General features: G+C 43.1%; 1 protein-coding gene across 1 annotated transcript; it reads left to right on the top strand.

Moving 5' to 3' along the window:
• The first annotated feature begins 10,906 nt into the window (after positions 1–10,906).
• On the top strand, positions 10,907–18,023 carry LOC136752762 (intermediate filament protein ON3). The gene is made up of 9 exons (XM_066708345.1): positions 10,907–11,313; positions 13,585–13,793; positions 14,463–14,523; positions 15,055–15,150; positions 15,608–15,772; positions 15,972–16,097; positions 16,264–16,484; positions 16,693–16,739; positions 16,900–18,023. Exons 1-9 carry the CDS (start codon positions 11,062–11,064, stop codon positions 17,010–17,012), a joined length of 1,290 nt encoding a protein of 429 aa, XP_066564442.1. The 5' UTR covers positions 10,907–11,061; the 3' UTR covers positions 17,013–18,023.
• The last annotated feature ends 1,017 nt before the right edge of the window (positions 18,024–19,040 follow it).

The raw sequence follows: 19,040 nt of genomic DNA, 5'->3' as shown, positions 1-19,040 counted from the left end.
CGGCCATGAGCTGTTGTGTAGTTCTGTTCTTAAATAACGCTGTCCTGTTGGTTCTGTTGCTAAGTGACAGATGCCATACTACGGACCGCGGGCGCAAGCTGCTTGCTGCAAACTGTTTTGCTGCTTTACGTAAACTGTGTGTGTACAAATAAAGAGAGGACAGACGTGTTAAAATGCTGGTCTGTCGGAGTTTATTAAAAAATAACACTGGGGTGCTTCACAAAAGTGGCCTTTATGGGAGAGAAACACTCACAACAAATCTGGGCTAGAGTTTGCCAGAAGGCATGTCGGAGACTGAGACCAAGTGGAGGAAGAGTCTATAGTCTGAGACAAAAAATAGAGCATTTTGGCAATCCTAACACCGTACATCATCCTGAGAACACCATCCCTACCTATGGTGGTGGCAGCATCATGCTATGGGGATGCTTCTCTGCATCTGGACCTGGAAACCTTGTAAAGATTGAAGGCAAAATGGATGCAGCAAAGTACAGAGAAATCCTGGAAATAAACCTGCTGAAGTCTGCAAGAGACCTTAGACTTGGGAGAAGATTAATCTTCCAGCATTACAATGACCCCAAACATACAGCCAAAGCCACACTGGAGTGTCTTTAAAAACAAAAAACTGAATCTCCTGGAGTGCCATTCAAAGCCTGGACCTCAATCCAATTGAGAATATGTTGAAAATTGCTGTTCACCAAAGGTCCCTATCCAACTTGATAGAGCTGGAGTAATTTTGCAAAGAAGAATGTGCAAAAATTGCTGTGTCCAGATGTGCAAAGCTGATAGAGACTTATCTACATACTCATGACTGTAATTGCTGCCAAAAGTGCCTCTACCAAATATTGACTGAAGAGGGTGATTACTTATGCATTCAATTATTCTGTTTTGTATTTGTAATTTAAAACAATTTGCAGATTATATTTTTCACTTTGATATTATGGACATTTTCTGTGTTGATCAGTGGCAAAAATTCAATCCATTCTGATTTAATGTTGTAACACCGTGAAATGTGGAAAAGTCTAAGCGAGGTGAATACTTTTGAGAGCCACTGTAAGTGCTGGTCTTTCTCTGATTCCAGACGAAATTGGTTAAGGTTATGATTTGTGTTTATTGGTTACTACCAACAAAACATTCTAGAACATGACATCACAATATGAACATTCTATAACATTCTATAATCTATTGTATAGAAACCAGATCAACAACTCAGGAATGGGTTCTGGATTCACCAGCAAAGTACAACAAAAGTAATTTCCTATAGAAAGAGAGAAACTGATAGCAGTATAAGCTTTCTTGTCTTCAAACATATTAAATGTTTCTGGCAAAACGTAAGCTGGTGACAAAGTATTGAATTTTCCTATAATTTTATTTGTATAATTTAATCTCTAACAGAAGATTCCATTGTAGGGCACAATTTCTGTTAACCTCAAATAGTGAAATAGCTGAAAACCATTTCAGCACTGGGCAGAGCACTGTCATCATGGTTACTGTGGCCTCGGTCTGCAGGGTTACTCAGCCTCCATTACTCACTCCAAGAAAACCAAGCATGGCAACATGGTCTTCTGGGAATCGATCCCCTGCAGAATCGTCCTGAAGAGGGACTGGACTCATCAAAACCCACAGGCCCCTCCTGGCACTGCAGCCCTAGAGGAGGCTGAGGCCTCTGCTTCCTGTGGCCCTTGTGACTCCTTGGTCAATGCAGAGGTCCAGTGGGGCAGTGAAAGATGGGCAGTGTTGATCAGTGGTATCGCAGGTGTGTCTCTGTCTCAGCACTGTGTGTCATCCCAGGTGGAGGAGACAGAGCTGGAGGAGGGCTGTACACAGACTGCTGCCCTCATTCCTGACCTGAAGCCCCAAACGGAGACCCTGCAGCCTGGCCAGGGCTGCCCACCAAGCCCCTCCAGCATGAGGGAGGACAGCTTCTCCACTGGGGGGCACAACAGATCTCCTTCCCAGGCAGAGGTGGATGTCTGCCTGGAGCCAGTGCACAAGAAAGCCAAGTGCTGAGTGTCCCCTTGCTTCAGCAGGATTACTGGGAACAATTATTTATTAATTTTATTCAATACAAATATTGATTTCTTTTAAAATGTCTTCAGTTTTATCATAATTTCTCATTCAAATGCACTAGCACTAACACATTGCTGTATAGTTTTAACCCCCCGCCCCTTTACAAAACTCCTTTGTAACATTTAAGTGTAAATAAACTACACAAACTACAGCTTATTATTTCTATAGTCATAATGGACCTTATTCATAGTCCCAGCGAAAACGAGGCTCGGAAAGCATCAGTTCCAGAAGTGTGATAACCAAATGTGTATCACTGTTGTGTTCCTAACCTTGTGAGTGATTCCCGTTATGACCGAGATAAAGCCCTGTCATTTCACACATTTCCAGTAGAAAAACAAAAGAGGAAAGCCTGGGTTATCACAATTTGCAGAGACATTAGACCAATTTTTTTTAGGAGTTTTTCCAATTGGTATTGATTGGTATTGATTGGACTGCTTACAAGACCTGTATTTACAAAATGTGATTAAGTGTTTGTTACTCCATGTAAGTCATTTTATATAAGAGTGTATCCTAAGTAACCTAATAATAATATTGATTATTAATAAAAAGTATAATATAGCTTTTTCTAGTTAAAGTTAAAGTATAAATGTGTTACTTTTGGTATGCCCAGTACTGATATTATTTTCAACCATGGCTATCAATAGAGTGTCTATTAAACTTCAAGGATGATGTTTTCCTGTTATTTACTGTATTCTTATTTGTTTGGTCTGTAAAGACTGGTGTGTGTTACATGCATGTTCTGTATATCAAATTAAAGGGCATTAAATTCCTATATGGAAAGAACACTACAATAAATTATAAATTGGTGTACTAATAATGCCTTAAAACATTAATGTACCTATTGACTGTAAGCCAGTTTAAACCAGTCTCAGAAGGCTATGTTATGTCAGTCAGAAAAAAAAAAAAAAAAAAAAAAAAATATATATATATATATATATATATGCGTGTTAGCTCCCTTCACTCTTTTCATTGATCGAAAACACAGCCCTCTCAAGCTGCAACCACTGTCTTCCTCTTTCACTGCAACTATTTAATCTAGATCTACACTCACCTAAAGGATTATTAGGAACACCATACTAATACTGTGTTTGACCCCCTTTCGCCTTCAGAACTGCCTTAATTCTACGTGGCATTGATTCAACAAGGTGCTGAAAGCATTCTTTAGAAATGTTGGCCCATATTGATAGGATAGCGTCTTGCAGTTGATGGAGATTTGTGGGATGCACATCCAGGGCACGAAGCTCCCGTTCCACCACATCCCAAAGATGCTCTATTGGGTTGAGATCTGGTGACTGTGGGGGCCAGTTTAGTACAGTGAACTCATTGTCATGTTCAAGAAACCAATTTGAAATGATTCGACCTTTGTGACATGGTGCATTATCCTGCTGGAAGTAGCCATCAGAGGATGGGTACATGGTGGTCATAAAGGGATGGACATGGTCAGAAACAATGCTCAGGTAGGCCGTGGCATTTAAATGATGCCCAATTGGCACTAAGGGACCTAAAGTGTGCCAAGAAAACATCCCCCACACCATTACACCACCACCACCAGCCTGCACAGTGGTAACAAGGCATGATGGATCCATGTTCTCATTCTGTTTACGCCAAATTCTGACTCTACCATCTGAATGTCTCAACAGAAATCGAGACTCATCAGACCAGGCAACATTTTTCCAGTCTTCAACTGTCCAATTTTGGTGAGCTTGTGCAAATTGTAGCCTCTTTTTCCTATTTGTAGTGGAGATGAGTGGTACCCGGTGGGGTCTTCTGCTGTTGTAGCCCATCCGCCTCAAGGTTGTACGTGTTGTGGCTTCACAAATGCTTTGCTGCATACCTCGGTTGTAACGAGTGGTTATTTCAGTCAAAGTTGCTCTTCTATCAGCTTGAATCAGTCGGCCCATTCTCCTCTGACCTCTAGCATCAACAAGGCATTTTCGCCCACAGGACTGCCGCATACTGGATGTTTTTCCCTTTTCACACCATTCTTTGTAAACCCTAGAAATGGTTGTGCGTGAAAATCCCAGTAACTGAACAGATTGTGAAATACTCAGACCGGCCCGTCTGGCAACCATGCCACGCTCAAAATTGCTTAAATCACCTTTCTTTCCCATTCAGACATTCAGTTTGGAGTTCAGGAGATTGTCTTGACCAGGACCACACCTCTAAATGCATTGAAGCAACTGCCATGTGATTGGTTGGTTAGATAATTGCATTAATGAGAAATTGAACAGGTGTTCCTAATAATCCTTTAGGTGAGTGTATATGCTAGCAGAATATAAGACTTGTCGAGCTATGGAATAGTTATTTATGATGGCAGTGTTTCTCCTAGAAAATCACATCGGTCTGGCGCTTAGTTGGGGGGGATTTTCAATGTGCAATTTTATGGGATTATTTGGCTCTTATTGCATGGTGAATCACTACATTTTTTGAAGCAAACGGGAAAAACAAACTTCACACATGCTTTTTAAAATCTGTTTATTCTCTGCCTGGCCTGGAGAATGATAGCCGAGATTGCCGTTTCACCTTTTGCAAAAATGGCAAAAACATCTGCCGTTCCCTACGATATCATGCACATAACCCTCAACTAAATCACTGTACCCCTTCTCCTGCTTTGACCTTGGAATTCTCCCTTCTTCATCGGCCCACTTTTCTGTTTCCACCTGCGTAATCTCTGGTAAATACTCAAGATTTTTGGACCAGATTGCCATGACTGACTGCCAGAATGTATGGTTGCTTTCCGAGGCTCGATTTCAAACTAAGATGGCGCTGGCATGAAAAAAATCTATTCCTGGTTTGTGGAGTGGTGATTGAGAGTCTGAGATTGAGAAGACCAGAGGAAGAGCTATTCACTTAAATGTATATGAACTTTGTTTATGGACTGAGACATGACAGTGGATTTGTGGATTGGTTTGGTTGCTGTATGTGTGTTTCTTTGTGGGATCTAAGAGCCTGGCACTGTGTCCCTCCGGACACGGTGCCACCACTCATTAGTGTAAATGTATTCCAACACTACTGTGGGTTTGTCTTAGGAAGTTTACCATTGCAGGTTTACTATTTACTACTTAATAATAGGAAACCTTGGTCCGCCCATAGTAAGACTAAATGTGTAGAAATTCTATGGTAAATTTACCAGGGTAAACTTGCATAATGGTGAACATTTTCCTCTACACACCCTGTAGATATGTGCACATCTCAGGAACACTGAAGGACAGTTTAGGGAGGTCTAAGAATAGCCACTAGGGGGAGTCCAAACATGATTATAATCCAGCAGTTCTGTTCATACCCAGTTTGCTATAGTTGTGCAAACACACACATTGGCGACTTTTTTAAACATGCATTACAAGCCCAGTGCGTAGAGATGGTTCTGGACATGTGGGGTGGGAAGTGTTCAGCTCTCTGTGTGATTATACTTCAGGCACTCACGCAATGTGGGCAAATGTTCTTGATACATGGTTAAATACGAACAGTGTGTCACTTCAGGGAACTGCTAATAACAAATGTATAAATATAGCATTACCATCCTGGCACCTTACCCACCTGGATCTAAACCAATCCAGATTGCATCTGACGCCTAAAGCCAAGTGCTCCGTCTTTGTCCGTTGATGAAAACTCTTTCTTGCACATTTGTTATTCAGTCTATTGAGTCATCACAGCAGCCAGCTGCAAGCCTGGACATGACCACCTCACAGAAGGGTAGCAGAGTCAAGTGTTCTCCTGTTGTTTCACTTAGGCACAGTTCAAACTCTCCCCAGCAGAGGTCATTGTAACAACACTTGCTCCTTAGCAGGCTGATCACAGTGTCAGAGAGTGCGGTGTTCATCCTTGTGTGTCTAGCAGACCAAAAGTTTCCCTTCTAGAGACCCCAGATGTTGCCTCTTGGATGGCTCTGTGTAACACATACACTAGGTGATAGATTTTTTGATGAGTTTGTGCCCATACCAAATATATATAAAAACAATAATCTTCAGCTTCTACTTCAACACTGCTGGATGAAAGTCTCTGGACAGTTTCACCATCCTCAGGGCAGGGTTGTGAGAAGCTGAAAACATACTTTGCCAGTACCAGCAGGAGGCACAATTTCCCCCCAAAAAACACAACAAAAACTGCTATCACCAGCTGACATATGGATTACGCGAGTTGGGAATCTTATATAGGGAAAGTACAGACACCACGCTGTGAGGTTAAAGCAAAAAGAGTTCAAATAAAATAGTTTTTCACCTTTCAAAGCCAGTGCTTCATAGTTGCTTTTTGCTGGGTGGATGTGAGAAACCACTGGTATACAGATATTCGGTAATAAACCGAGTGCAATAACATTCACAAAGCATAATTCCAGCCAGAGTACAGAGGAGGAATACAAATGCACCACAGGCAACTATATATCCATCATGCTAAATTATGGGCTAGAGCTAGACCTGGGGTAGTCAATAGGCAGACCGCGGGCCCAGTATTGTGTGGAACCCAGTAGCAGCCCTTCCTGGTTATTAGCCAATAGGATGTTAAGTACTAATATGGGATGTCGTATATAGAGCCTGTGTTCGGTTAGTTAGTTAGTTAGTTGATGTCATGTGGACATATTTCAACCTCGCCTCCAAAATATAAAAGTGCACACACAACCGGAGGGGTGCATGGTGCCATTACTTGTATTCAGAAACTCCTACATCAGTGGTGGAAACAGCTGATTTCCAATGAAGACGCATATTTCTAGCAGGTGCACAAATAGAAAATTGTGCATCCTCACCCGTTACAATTACAGAGCTACACCGAAATAGATCTGTGTGATTGACAAGCACCAGAACCGCGTCTAGTTTGCCTGCATAATATCGGTTGATGTGTGAAAGGGGCAGTTGGATTTGCAATTTCCATCCCCCCTCTCTGGAGTCTGGACCTTGACTATACCTTGACCAATAAATGTGGATCCTGACAAAAAATAATTGACTACCCCTGGGCTAGACCAAATCAAACTTTGACTTACCCACAAATCACAAAGTACAAATCCGTACCCTATCATGCTTTAATTTAATGTTAGGTCTAGCCCTATGTAGCACTAATTAATTCTACAAATGCAATTCTAACAAAGCGCCTGAACCTTTAAAGGACTCTTTCAAGTTATTATATGACTTTGAAATATTGAGCACCCTATTGCAATAATTTGACATGCCATGTAACTATGCAAGGGAAAATAACACTAGATGAAAGCCTCTCAAATTTGCATTTCAAGTGTACAAAGGGAAACTTATAATTTCCAAATTATGAACATTAACTATTGTAACAATTATGCTGCCACACAGAAACAACTACACCTCTAACTTTCAGTCTTGCAGATACTAAAAGGCTTTGGACTTTTAACTTTGCCTTTAATTATTTTTTATTAATATATCACCTCCTTTCTGAGAGTTGTTCAAATTTGACAGTCTGGATCGTTTTTTTACCTAGCATAGCAAACAAACAAGTGGATCAGGAAGGGTAGCTTACAAACGCTTTCCAAAGAATAACACACAAAAGACAGAGATCCCACACACAGCCGCAAAGTGAGCCACATCTACATAGTTTACATTTTTGTTATTGTTTTTTAGACAATCGTATAAAACATAGTTTTAATCTTCTATTAAGCTATTCTCAACCCTCAGTTATTATCTAAACTTTTAAATGCATTCCTTTGTACCACAGTGATGAGTGAAGTTGGTGAATATGAATGAAAGGGAATGCTTGCAATGAAGATTCTCCATTCTGAAGCATATCTAGCATTGTTACTTTTGTCAGAAAGCCTGTGCTGTCTGAACTACTGTCAACTGAACAGTCTTTTGTATTGGTTGCTATTTGCTGTTGCTAAAACATCAATGACAAAAAAGTGCAGTTTTTTTCACCTCCACCTCCACACAGAGCTGTGTATATTCCTAAAAACTGAAATTGAGAAAAATGGCAATATCACTCAGAAAAGAGTTGGCAACAAACTATTGCCATCCAATTGTGGATAGTCAGAATCTGCCAACGAGGGGGACAAGGAGCAGGAGGAATTGCCAAACTAAAAGTGGCCAGTTGCATCAAATGTAAGTCATCGTTAATACATGGAGTATTGCATGTTGCAGTTTTTCCCTGATTAAATGTACTGTAGCACTGTCTGCCAGAGAACTGGCGCTGCTCAGAGAGACTGTGCCAGGCAGTCCCTGAGGAGGGCACGGGGCATGCTGGGAGCGCCCTCTCAGTCATTTAGTTGGATGCTACAGACAATAGGGGGAGTGGCGGACTTTGTGGCAGCTGTGTTTGGGACTACCATACACCGATCAGCCATAACATTATGACCACCTGCCTAATATTGTGTAGGTCCCAAAACAGCCCTGACCCGTCGAGGCATGGACTCCACTAGACCTCTGAAGGTGTGCTGTGGTATCTGGCACCAAAACGTTAGCAGCAGATCCTTAAAGTCATGTAAGTTGCGAGGTGGGGCCTCCATGGATCAGACTTGTTTGCCCAGCACATCCCACAGACGCTCGATTGGATTGAGACTGGTCCCTGACTGGTCTGCGGCTATGCAGCCCCACATGCAATAAAATGCGATGCACTGTGTGTTCTGACACATTTCTATCAGAACCAGCATTAACTTTTTCAGCAATTTGAGCTACAGTAGCTCGTCTGTTGGATCGGACCACACGGGCCAGCCTTCGCTCCCCATGTGTATCAATGAGCCTTGGCCGCCCATGACCCAGTTGCCGGTTCACCGCTTTTCCTTCCTTGGACCACTTTTGATAGGTACTGACCACTGCAGACTGGGAACACCCCACAAGAGCTACAGTTTTGGAGATGCTCTGACCCAGTCGTCTACCCATCAATTTGGCATCAAAGTCGATCAGATCCTTACGCTGCCCATTTTTCCTGCTTCTAACACATCAACTTTGAGTACAAAATGTTCACTTGCTGCCTAATATATCCCACCCACTGACAGGTGCCATGATAACAAGATTATCAGTGTTATTCACTTCCCCTGTCAGTGGTCATAATGTTATGGCTGATCGGTGTATGTGATTGCTGTCCTTGTTAGTCCAGACCCCCTTGTGCGAACCCTTGACTAGCCACCCTGTCTGGGTCAGTAAAAGCTTGTCACAACTCATAAATGTAGTGTAAATGCTTGCCACTGAATAAAAAGGGCAATTCCTGTTTAAAACTGTTTCCCACACATCCTTAAGAAAACCCATCCACAGATAGAAACTCTTAATAGTATTGACGTCAAGGTACTGTGTGCAACACCCTTAAAGTCAAAACGTGTAAAAGGGAAAACCAGACTGTTGCTTGTATACATCTAGCTGCTGATTCTTAGTAGAGTTTGTTTTTTACCCACTTTCCACCTTTCCCTTTTCTTCACTTTCAAGTTGGCATCCATGCAGGGGACACACGCTGGAGCGCCACTGTATTTGAGTGATCTCTCACGGCTGTGGAGGAAAAGCCGCTGCAGCAACTACTTCTCTGTCACATTGTGGATGGGAGATGGAGGGGTTTCTAGAACACAGGGTGATGGACAGGGGGGATATGTCCGCTGCAGGTATGGATCAGACTTCAAATGTGTTTGTTAAAAAGTGCACTGGGATGCATAAAGAAAATATGGCCACATTACATGAACAGCTGAAGACGTCAGCTGTTGCGATCTACCAGAAAATGAGATTTGGTACAATGGGACGATTCCCAGGTAAATATTCTGATAGGATTTTCATATCTTTAAGGTTTTAAAAACTTCAGGAAGTGAGGGAAAGAAAAATGATAGGCTTGTTATAAAAAGCAATGCAAAGAACTTGGAACGATGCACAGGACAACCGAATACGCTTGCAATAAGGGCTTTCCCAAACAGATTAAAAATCTACTGTTTTAAAAGACAATAATCAGAATTGCCTTGGTTTACCAGGGCACTTTGTCTTCTAAAGCCGGTTTATTACTGCCTAAGAAGGTAGAGAAACTGGTTTCAGAAACCTGGGGTGTTTATAGTTGGGCCATTTACAAAGTGCAATTGACTTGCTGATGGAGTTGTGCAAAGGATTCAAGTTCAGTTTACAAGAAGTTTAAAAATCAAATAAAATAAGACTGAAAGGGATTGGTAGAGTTTATTAGAACAATTTCAATTTTATTGGGACAAACAAATTAAATACCCTTCTGAATATGAATATCCAGTCTTCTCTTGCTAGGGGATCTTCGGATGTGGTTTAAGTGCAGATTCTGGGGACCCCTGCGCCCTATGGTTTGCGGTTCTGAATGAGCCCTTGATCACTTTGCCAAAATCAAAACCTGCTGCTAAGTGATTGTCTTCCAAAAGACCTTTATTATAACACATCCCAGCTCTTAACAGGACCAATCGTGTGCCAAGAGCCCTCTGCTTTAGGTGTCCTAAAAATTTCAGTGACTGATTGTGCCCATGCAGAATGAACAGCATTTATAAATGGGAGTGTTTAAGACAGAATTCTGTTATATGTGTGTTATATGAATACAGTTGTTGTTTTTTTGCAGCTGTCAATGTTGTTTTGCTCAATCAGTGTGTAATTCTAAAAATAAAACACTTAGTAGAAAATAAATAGTTTGATATCTGAGCTGCAGGAATGGGGAGGAATTGAAAATGTTTGAGAAATCAGAGATGACAAAAAAAATTGTGTATGTGGGGGGGGGGGGGGGGGGGTGCTGATGGCGCCCCCATCAAAATACAATCTGCAGACTGGGAAGGCTGGCTCAACAGCATAGCATATATTGGACATAGGGAGGGGACTTCTGTGTAAAAGGGGGTAGAAGGATTTGGTACAACCAGTTCTTCCACATGACATGCACACCTTCACTGCCATACTCACCTGCCCTGCCCCACTGTACCACTGGATAAAAGCACAGTGAACAGCTGATAGCTTCTTCACAGGGTCAGCCTCGCTATCCTCCTTCACAGCCTGGGTTGCAGCTCCTCTTCTCTCGCTCTCAAGAGTCTCTCCTAGTTGACTTGTTGTCAGTACCAGCAACAAAACCAAGGCCAACATGAGCTTCCAAACTAAGAGAGTCAGCACCAGCAGCCGGAGCATGAGGAGTTCGTCGGGGATGTCCAGTCAGTCCTACTCGGGCTACGGCCGGGAAGCGGCCATCAGCACCCCCATCACGAGCGTCACGGCCAACAAGAGCCTGCTGACCCCCCTCAACCTGACGATCGACCCCAACATCCAGGTGGTCCGCACCCAGGAGAAGGACCAGATCAAGACTCTCAACAACCGCTTCGCCTCCTTCATCGACAAGGTGAGTGCTCCGCATCCCCAGCTCCCTCTTGGTGAGCCAGGGATGAGGCTGTAGAGGAGGTGTTTGTGGGTGGGTGCAGGTTGAGTGGGGTGTTAGAGGACAGTGGTGATTACTAATGTGGAGAATTCCAGAGCACCCATTAACATCTCACAATTAGAGCATGTCTGGGATTTTTGGGTTCACAGATTAGGACAGAGAAGAACAGACATGGTCGGGTGGGAATTTGGTTTGGTGGGGACAGGTCGTTAAGCTGCTGCTGTACCTTCCTCCGGTCAGTGGATTCCAGTAGGGATGCATATAGGCATGCATGGCAGACAATGTAACAGTGGATCTGTTTTGGTTTTCTAAATGTCAAATTGAAATGGAGAACATGGGTTATATGAGCTTTAAAGAGATGTGATCTAGGGAAGATTTGAACCCTGAGTGGGTTCCCAGTGGGTTGAAAAGGTTTGGGGCCCACTGGGAGTTTAGGAGACTAGACATGGTGAAAGTGAGAAAGTGATCATTTTGAGTGTGCTCAATCTAAGGGACTGTGGCAGGCTGAATTGTGAGGCAGATTTGAGCAAAGAGTAGCTCTTAAGAGCCATCGATATGCATGAAGCTGTAACCAATGGTCTTATTTTTGATTAACGGGTATCTAATGATTAGTTGCTTTTAGTAGTAGTTATAGGTTGTATTTGGATGCCTAATAGCACAAGTGATGCTACGAATACATACACAACATTGTACTTGGAATTCAAACTCTTATAAAATATCATCTGTATGTGTCTGTCTGCAACAGACATGGTTAAAGGCAATCAAATTAATTTGTTTTACAGTAACTGAGACGTGCATAAGACATGATACCCCATAAAAGACAAACATCTGTTAATTGCATTGATGGTTGTGAATGCATGTATGATGTAGCTATTCATATCTGCATTTATTTATTTCTTTATGGTGATTAATATTATGATTTTCATCCGCCGAATGTCAGTCCAGTAGCTTGCGGTTTATATCACTCTCACACTGATAGTTACATTTGATGAGTCTGATGGTAAACTGGGCCAGATTGTTACAACACAGCATAGATCATAGGGCTTAAATCTGCATTGACATTATGCCTCAGATCAACAGAGTGATCATTCACAGCTACAGTGCTAAGAACAATTGAGCAGGTATACATTTCTGCAAGTTGTCTGGGGTCTGAGGAAACTGAACAACTGTGTTGCAATTTCTCTAGTGGGGACAAGAGCAACATAATGCATTGACAGGTTGCAATCGATAAGCACACTATAACTCTCTGTTGCAGCTGCAGAAATTGTACAAAGTTGGACCACGTCTGTGTTGTAGCTCAATTAGCTTGTTTGAGTATTACAGTTTCCTTCCACAGAATCTGCTTGAATTCCAGTAGCTTAACGCACTGCCATGATTGAATCTGGTGTCTGAGCCAGTCCAAAAATCCTGGAGCATTCTTCTGAGGGTTAGGTTACACATCACCGGATGTTAATTAGTATTTGTAATATTTGTTGATATTAACAATTGGCAGTTAATTCTTGATATCAGCAATTGTATTTTTGAGATCAACAATTGTATTTTTGATATCAGTAATTGAATTCTTGATATCAACAATTTAATTATTGATATCAAAAATGCATACTAATTATCATCCAGTTAAGGATTAAATGTCACAATGGCATGCCATGAATTGCTGATATCAGCAATTGTATTTTTGATATCAGTAATTATGGATTAAATGTCATAAAACAGCTTGCCATAAACCCTACATTCGAAGCCCTACATTTGGCACTGTTTCTTGCCCAAAATGTCAGTGCAATGGGGGTGTGACTGAGACTAGGCTGGGCTGGGCTTGGCTGCCTGTAATTGCAACCCACAATGAAACCCGACAGACCAGTTCATTTCTGCAGCTCTGGTGACAGTGAAAAACCGGCACAACTGCCACCGTCCCCGAATTGAAAGGAAAAGTCAGGAATGCAGAAATTCAAGCCAGAAACCCTGCAAATCAGATACCCAAGAATGTATCCTAACCAACAGGATTTATAGTAGAAAAACTCATCTACTGTAGCTACACATGAGTTTTTCCTCTGGTAGTCCTCATAGCAACATGCATCCCTGATTGTATATGGGGAATTATAGCATATGATTTACATAAGACAATTACCGAGGGTACACCCTACTCAACAGGGTGAAAAACTATTCCCCAGGGAAAGCATGACCCTCTTATCCTCACCCCTCACTTTCTTCTCATCTTCCTCCCAAACACCACCACAGGTGCGCTACCTGGAGCAGCAGAACAAGATGCTGGAGACCAAGTGGAGTCTTTTGGAAGGCCAGAGCATCAGCAAGTCCAACATTGAGCCCATGTTCGACCAGTACCTCTCCAGCCTGCGCCGTCAGCTTGACATCATCACCAATGACAAGAGCAAGCTGAATGGGGAACTGACGAACATGCAGGCAATGGTGGAGGACTTCAAGCACAAGTGAGTGTGACATTATCCCTGGAGAAGCAGCAGGAGCAGCCACAAATCCAGGCTGCATAATGGCCTTCAATCCGTGGCTAAGGATCACCCTGATTTCTTGTAGCCAACAGCTGGTCCCCGGTGTGTAGCTCAGGGCAGAGGGTTGCAGGTTTCTGGGCGGAGCCGAAGAAACTCCTCTAGGGGTGTTCCTATTACTCTGGGGTTTGTGTCTTCATGTTCCCACGTTAATCCCATAAGCATCACAATAACTTGCCCCCTCCCTTCTCCGATGGGCTTTATCCCTGTGGATCATTTGCATAAAGCATGATGTTTCATTCGTTTTTTCCCTTAAGCGTGCCTTCAGTTTAGGGGTGTTTGCACAAAGCACCTCAGTGCACAGAAGTCAATACACTTGTAAAGGGGAATCTGCTGTGTTTAAGTCTTAAAGTAATGCAGTACTTCAGGCATTTAGTGCAGTTGTTTGCTGCTCCTGCTGTTGAGTTGTTTTGAGCTCTCACTGACCAGATAAAGCAGCACACAAAAGCCTGCTAACTTTAGGCATGCATGTAAACTTGGTAATACTTGATCAGATGACGCAAATAGGGTTCCAAGGGAGAAAGGGGAAGGAACCTATAAAAACAAAACAACCCCACTAATTAAGTTCACTCTTCTTCTCCCTGCTCTCTCCAGGTACGAAGAAGAAATCCACAAGCGCACTGGCCTGGAAAACGACTTCGTTGTCCTGAAGAAGGTGAGATCACAAGGCCTTTTGCTGGAGCTCCTGCCGTGTACTAAGCCCTGCACCCCCAACTTATTAGAGCGATGCAACTCATCTGCTACTGTGTACTTGTTGAAAATTGAGATAAAAAAGAGAAAGTAAGCCGGTGCAATTGTTATTGCAATAAGTAATGTAGGTTTTTTTTTTTTTTTAAAGTACAATTTGTTGTCCCCCCCTAAGCAACTACTGACTAGTCTCGTCCCTGTTGAAAATCAATAAAGTTTACACAGCAGGGTTTTAACAATACACTCCTTGTTAAGTTCCAGTCCTGGTCACAGTTCTGTCCTATCTGCTCCCCCTTGAGAAGAGGGGCGCTTGATTCCCACCCTGTCAATGGCAAAGCACTATTCCTCTGCCCACAGAACACACTCCATCCCTACTCCGTTTCACACTTGGGCCTTGGTGTCCATTCCAGCAGCTACAGGTAACGTCATCTGGGAGAACAGCCTCGGTTTGTGCTCAGATCTTGTTTTTTCTTGTCTTGTGCATCCCCTGGTGTTTTAGGATGTTGACACAGCCTACATGATGAAAGCTGAGCTGGAGGAAAAAGTGTACTCCCTCACTGATGAGATCAACTTCCTGAGGAGGATCTATGAGGAGGTAAAAATTACTTACATAGGCCCGTAGCCACCGCTCGGCACAGGGAGGATTCAGAAGGCAGCCCATTACTACCAACTGTCTTGGAGCTTCACCTTAAGTGTACACAGAACTGAAGGATTTACCTAACTTTCTGTGTTGTTGTCTTTTGTAATTAAACTTTTTGAACAGCAGGCTGCACGCTATAAAAAGCACACATATATCAGCTAAGCGGCCATTGAAATGCAACCAAACAACCTGTATAAGTCAACTAGCAGTTTGTCGGTTTACCAGCTCAAGTATCTTTTCTGGCACATTTCTACAGATATCCTATCCACACAGTGATCACAATATTCAGACGCCTGTTAAAGTGTAGTTTAATGTACAAATGGCCTTCAAAAGGGTCAATGATCCTGTGTCATGCTACATTTATATAGTAGGGGCTCCTACTGACTGCCGTCCTCTCTGCTCTGGCCCACAGGAGCTGCGCGAGCTGCAGTCCAGCATCAAGGACACCTCAGTCATCGTGCAGATGGACAACTCTCGCAACCTCGACATGGACCAGATTGTGGCTGAAGTCAAGGCTCAGTATGAGGAGATCGCTGCCAAGAGCCGCCAGGAGGCTGAGTCTTGGTACAAGACCAAGGTAAAAGCGTGGACTCTGGGTGGACAAGCAGGGTGAGGGGGGGACAACCCTGGAAAGGTCATGGTCTCTGCTCCATCTAAAAAAGGATCCACACATTTTCAAGCTAAAAGAGAAAGTCTTCTGCAAGAAATGTAACTGAAGAGTTGTGGTGGTCATCCTACCACATCAACCAACCACTTTTTCTCCCTCTCTCTCTCAGTTTGACCAGATGTCTGCCCAGGCCACCCAATACGGAGACGAGCTCCACAACACCAAGTCGGAGATCGCTGACCTGAAACGTTCAATCAGCCGGCTGCAGAACGAGATCGAGAGCGTCAAGAGCCAGGTGAGTGTGAGGGCATGTCTGACATCAAGCAGGAAAAAAGCAGCAAAAGCCTGTCCATCAATGAGGAGGATACAGCACCAAACATACATTAAAGACATGTTAACAACATGGTAAGAATAGCTGCTCATGGTAAACCTGTTAAAAAATAAATCTCTCTCTCATCCAGCGCACCAGCCTGGAGGTCGAGATCCGAGAAGCCGAGAAGAATGGTGAGAAGGCAGTGAAGGATGCCAGAGCCAAGATCAAGGACCTGGAGGACGCCCTGCAGCAGGCCAAGCAGGCCATGGCGCGCCAGGTCCGAGAGTACCAGGAGCTGATGAACGTCAAACTGGCCCTGGACATTGAGATCGCCACCTACAGGAAGCTCCTGGAAGGGGAGGAGATCAGGTGAGAATGTCAGGGAACCCCAGTGATTCCCCAGTGAAAGCCTCTGAAGGTGTTGAAGCCCATAAAGCATTTGATTGTCAAGACTACACTGTCCATTTGATCATACTAGATCTCGAAGATCTATGGATCTAATGCAGCACAGTACAAACCAACACCTTGTATGAGTTTGTATCAGGGTTTCCTGACATTTCCCTTTTTCTTTTTTCAGGCTTACACAGCAATCTGTGATCAATGTCCACACTATGCCTAGCTACAGTAAGTACTGAGTGCACAAAATACATGACGTATCAATCGAAGGAGGTTTAAACTAGCTTTGCTATTAATCTTTACAACTAGCAAATCATTTCGGAAAATCGTAGGATCTGGGATGGCTGCCGGCTTACCCTGCTCTCCCTTTCTGTCCCCCTTCATTCAGACTCCCAGCGGGTGATGACTGACTACGCCAGTGGTGCCAGCAGCAGCTCTTCATCCAGGGTGCTGATCAAGATGACCGAGGTCCGTGACAACAGCAGACTAAGCTCCCGCTAAGACAAAGCTCAGAGGACCACAAAGCCCAGCGACCATTTCTGCCCCTCTTATCGCTATCACCTCCTTGGCGATTCTCCAGTTCTTAATTCTGCTTCCGTCTCTTCCTTGGAATGAGTTGATTGCCTTTGTCTTGCTTCACTTGCATCCTGCACTGTGTCCATTTTGGAGGAAGAGGTCTTATGCTGTAGTCGTGTGCAGATTACTCTTGACTTTCCATTGTGTTCTTTATTTGATTTGATTTTTGCAGAATGTTATTGTCAAAGTAAAAAAGAGCAATACAGAAATAAATATTGCCTTCATGTAAAAAACAAACAAAAGGAAGACTTACAGGGATTGTTTGCCCTGGATATATTTAAAGGGATTGTTTGCCTACATTCTAATTGTACAATGAAGAAATTATACTTAATTTGTTCAAAATTAGACTACCCAGTTTTAAAACAAAACTAAAGAATGGAAATGTACATTTTCTGTCACAGCCTACAAAACATATTCCTCTCAAATGAAGATGCAGATGCAGACCAGAATAAGAAAATAATCAAAAACTCACAGCCTGCTGAAGGCCAACAGCATGTAATTTGTTTTTCAAGACTATTGGTAGCATGGGAAAAATACACTAGGTGCAATGGAAATCTTGCTCTCTGACTGGTCTGAGAAGGGTAAGGCAGCAGTGGGGCAATCTCAACAGCCAAAGCCACACTGACACACAATTGTTGTTTTCAGTTTATGTTGGTACCACCTGCATTATATAGTTGCTAACCCAGCAATTACCAGGCAGTCCCATAGCAGGGCTTGCAAGTGGAGGCCTGAAACAAAAGCAGAGGCATACATTAATGAAAGAAAACAAATGTAAGTCATGCTATAAGAAAGTGTCCATGTTGCTCTAATAGTGAAATCTGTCTGTCCCTCTTATACCAACACTGCCTGATAACAACTGGTTCACCCATTTTCAGTCTGGAAAGGAGCATGTAAATATCTTTAAATGTGCCAATAAAAAAAGTCCTCTAAATCCTATCCACTGGCTTGGGCGTGTCAATTTCTTGATAGCAAACAGATATGAGCAAAATGGGTCCAGCTGCATTTCCCCCCCAATTTTTCCCTTCTTCTTTCAACTCTCCCTTCAATTAAGAGAAACTGTCATGCTGCTGTGACAGATATATAAAGAACGTGAACACACCGGTTTTTCAGTCCCCTTGTTGAAATACAGGTGTTTCCGTGAGCAGTCACACAGCTGACACTGAATGGCAAACTGCGTAGATATTTATTTATTTACTTATTGACAGCGATCTCTAGTCATTTGACATCCAAGTAGACTTTTAGGTTATATCAGTGGGGTAATACCCAAGAGTTTTTAACCTGTAAAACAACAACACCTGTTGATATCAAGGAAACAGAAGAGTTAATGTAACAGCAATGGCTGCCATATGGCTTAAAGACTTACTCAACTAGCTCCAATAGCTTTCACCAGTGTTCACATCCAGACCTGTTCACACAGGGAGAAGCCGGAACGCACCGATGAGTTTCTGAAGGATCTCAGTTGTGGTCTCATAAAAATAACATTAAGGGCTCATTTCTCAAAGATGTCAATTTCATCGTTGTTTCGCCCCGGTAACAGTCCATCCAAAAGCAGGATAACCGTCTTAAGAGTACAGGTCTTGATTGCAGTGGAAACAGACTTAGAGCTCTCCCCTGCCCATGAGGAGCCGACTGGGGGGGACCCACTTGGCACAGCATGAGTTTGCATTGAATCCTGTACAAAATTTTGCAGTTGTCCAGGCAGCTTCTCCCTTCGTCCGCTCTGAAACTCTCTCTGCTCTTTGCTCTGGGAAAGTTAGCAAGCCCTAGATCAAACTGTCCCTTTCGTTGTAGTCCTTCACAGGCCGAGGAAGTGAAAAGGAAGATCATAAAAGTAGCCCAATCATACCCATGGCGGGGAAATCCAGATACTTGCAGAGTTTTCAGCTGCCCGCAGTGTAACTCCTCTGAAAAGAACACCGACTTTTCACGGCAACCTCCGCACCACCTATTCAA

This window comes from Amia ocellicauda, chromosome 7 (genome assembly GCF_036373705.1).
Source record: "Amia ocellicauda isolate fAmiCal2 chromosome 7, fAmiCal2.hap1, whole genome shotgun sequence".
NCBI lineage: Eukaryota > Metazoa > Chordata > Actinopteri > Amiiformes > Amiidae > Amia > Amia ocellicauda.
This window is presented reverse-complemented; position numbering and strand designations above follow the sequence as displayed.

What these genes read in the sequence shown, in the direction of transcription:
- LOC136752762 (XM_066708345.1), top strand. Translation starts at nt 11,062, where the DNA reads ATGAGCTTCCAAACTAAGAGAGTCAGCACCAGCAGCCGGAGCATGAGG. An exon ending in AGTCTTGGTACAAGACCAAG is followed by an intron (nt 15,773 to 15,971) that starts GTAAAAGCGTGG and finishes TCTCTCTCTCAG; the next exon opens with TTTGACCAGATGTCTGCCCA. An exon ending in TCGAGAGCGTCAAGAGCCAG is followed by an intron (nt 16,098 to 16,263) that starts GTGAGTGTGAGG and finishes TCTCTCATCCAG; the next exon opens with CGCACCAGCCTGGAGGTCGA.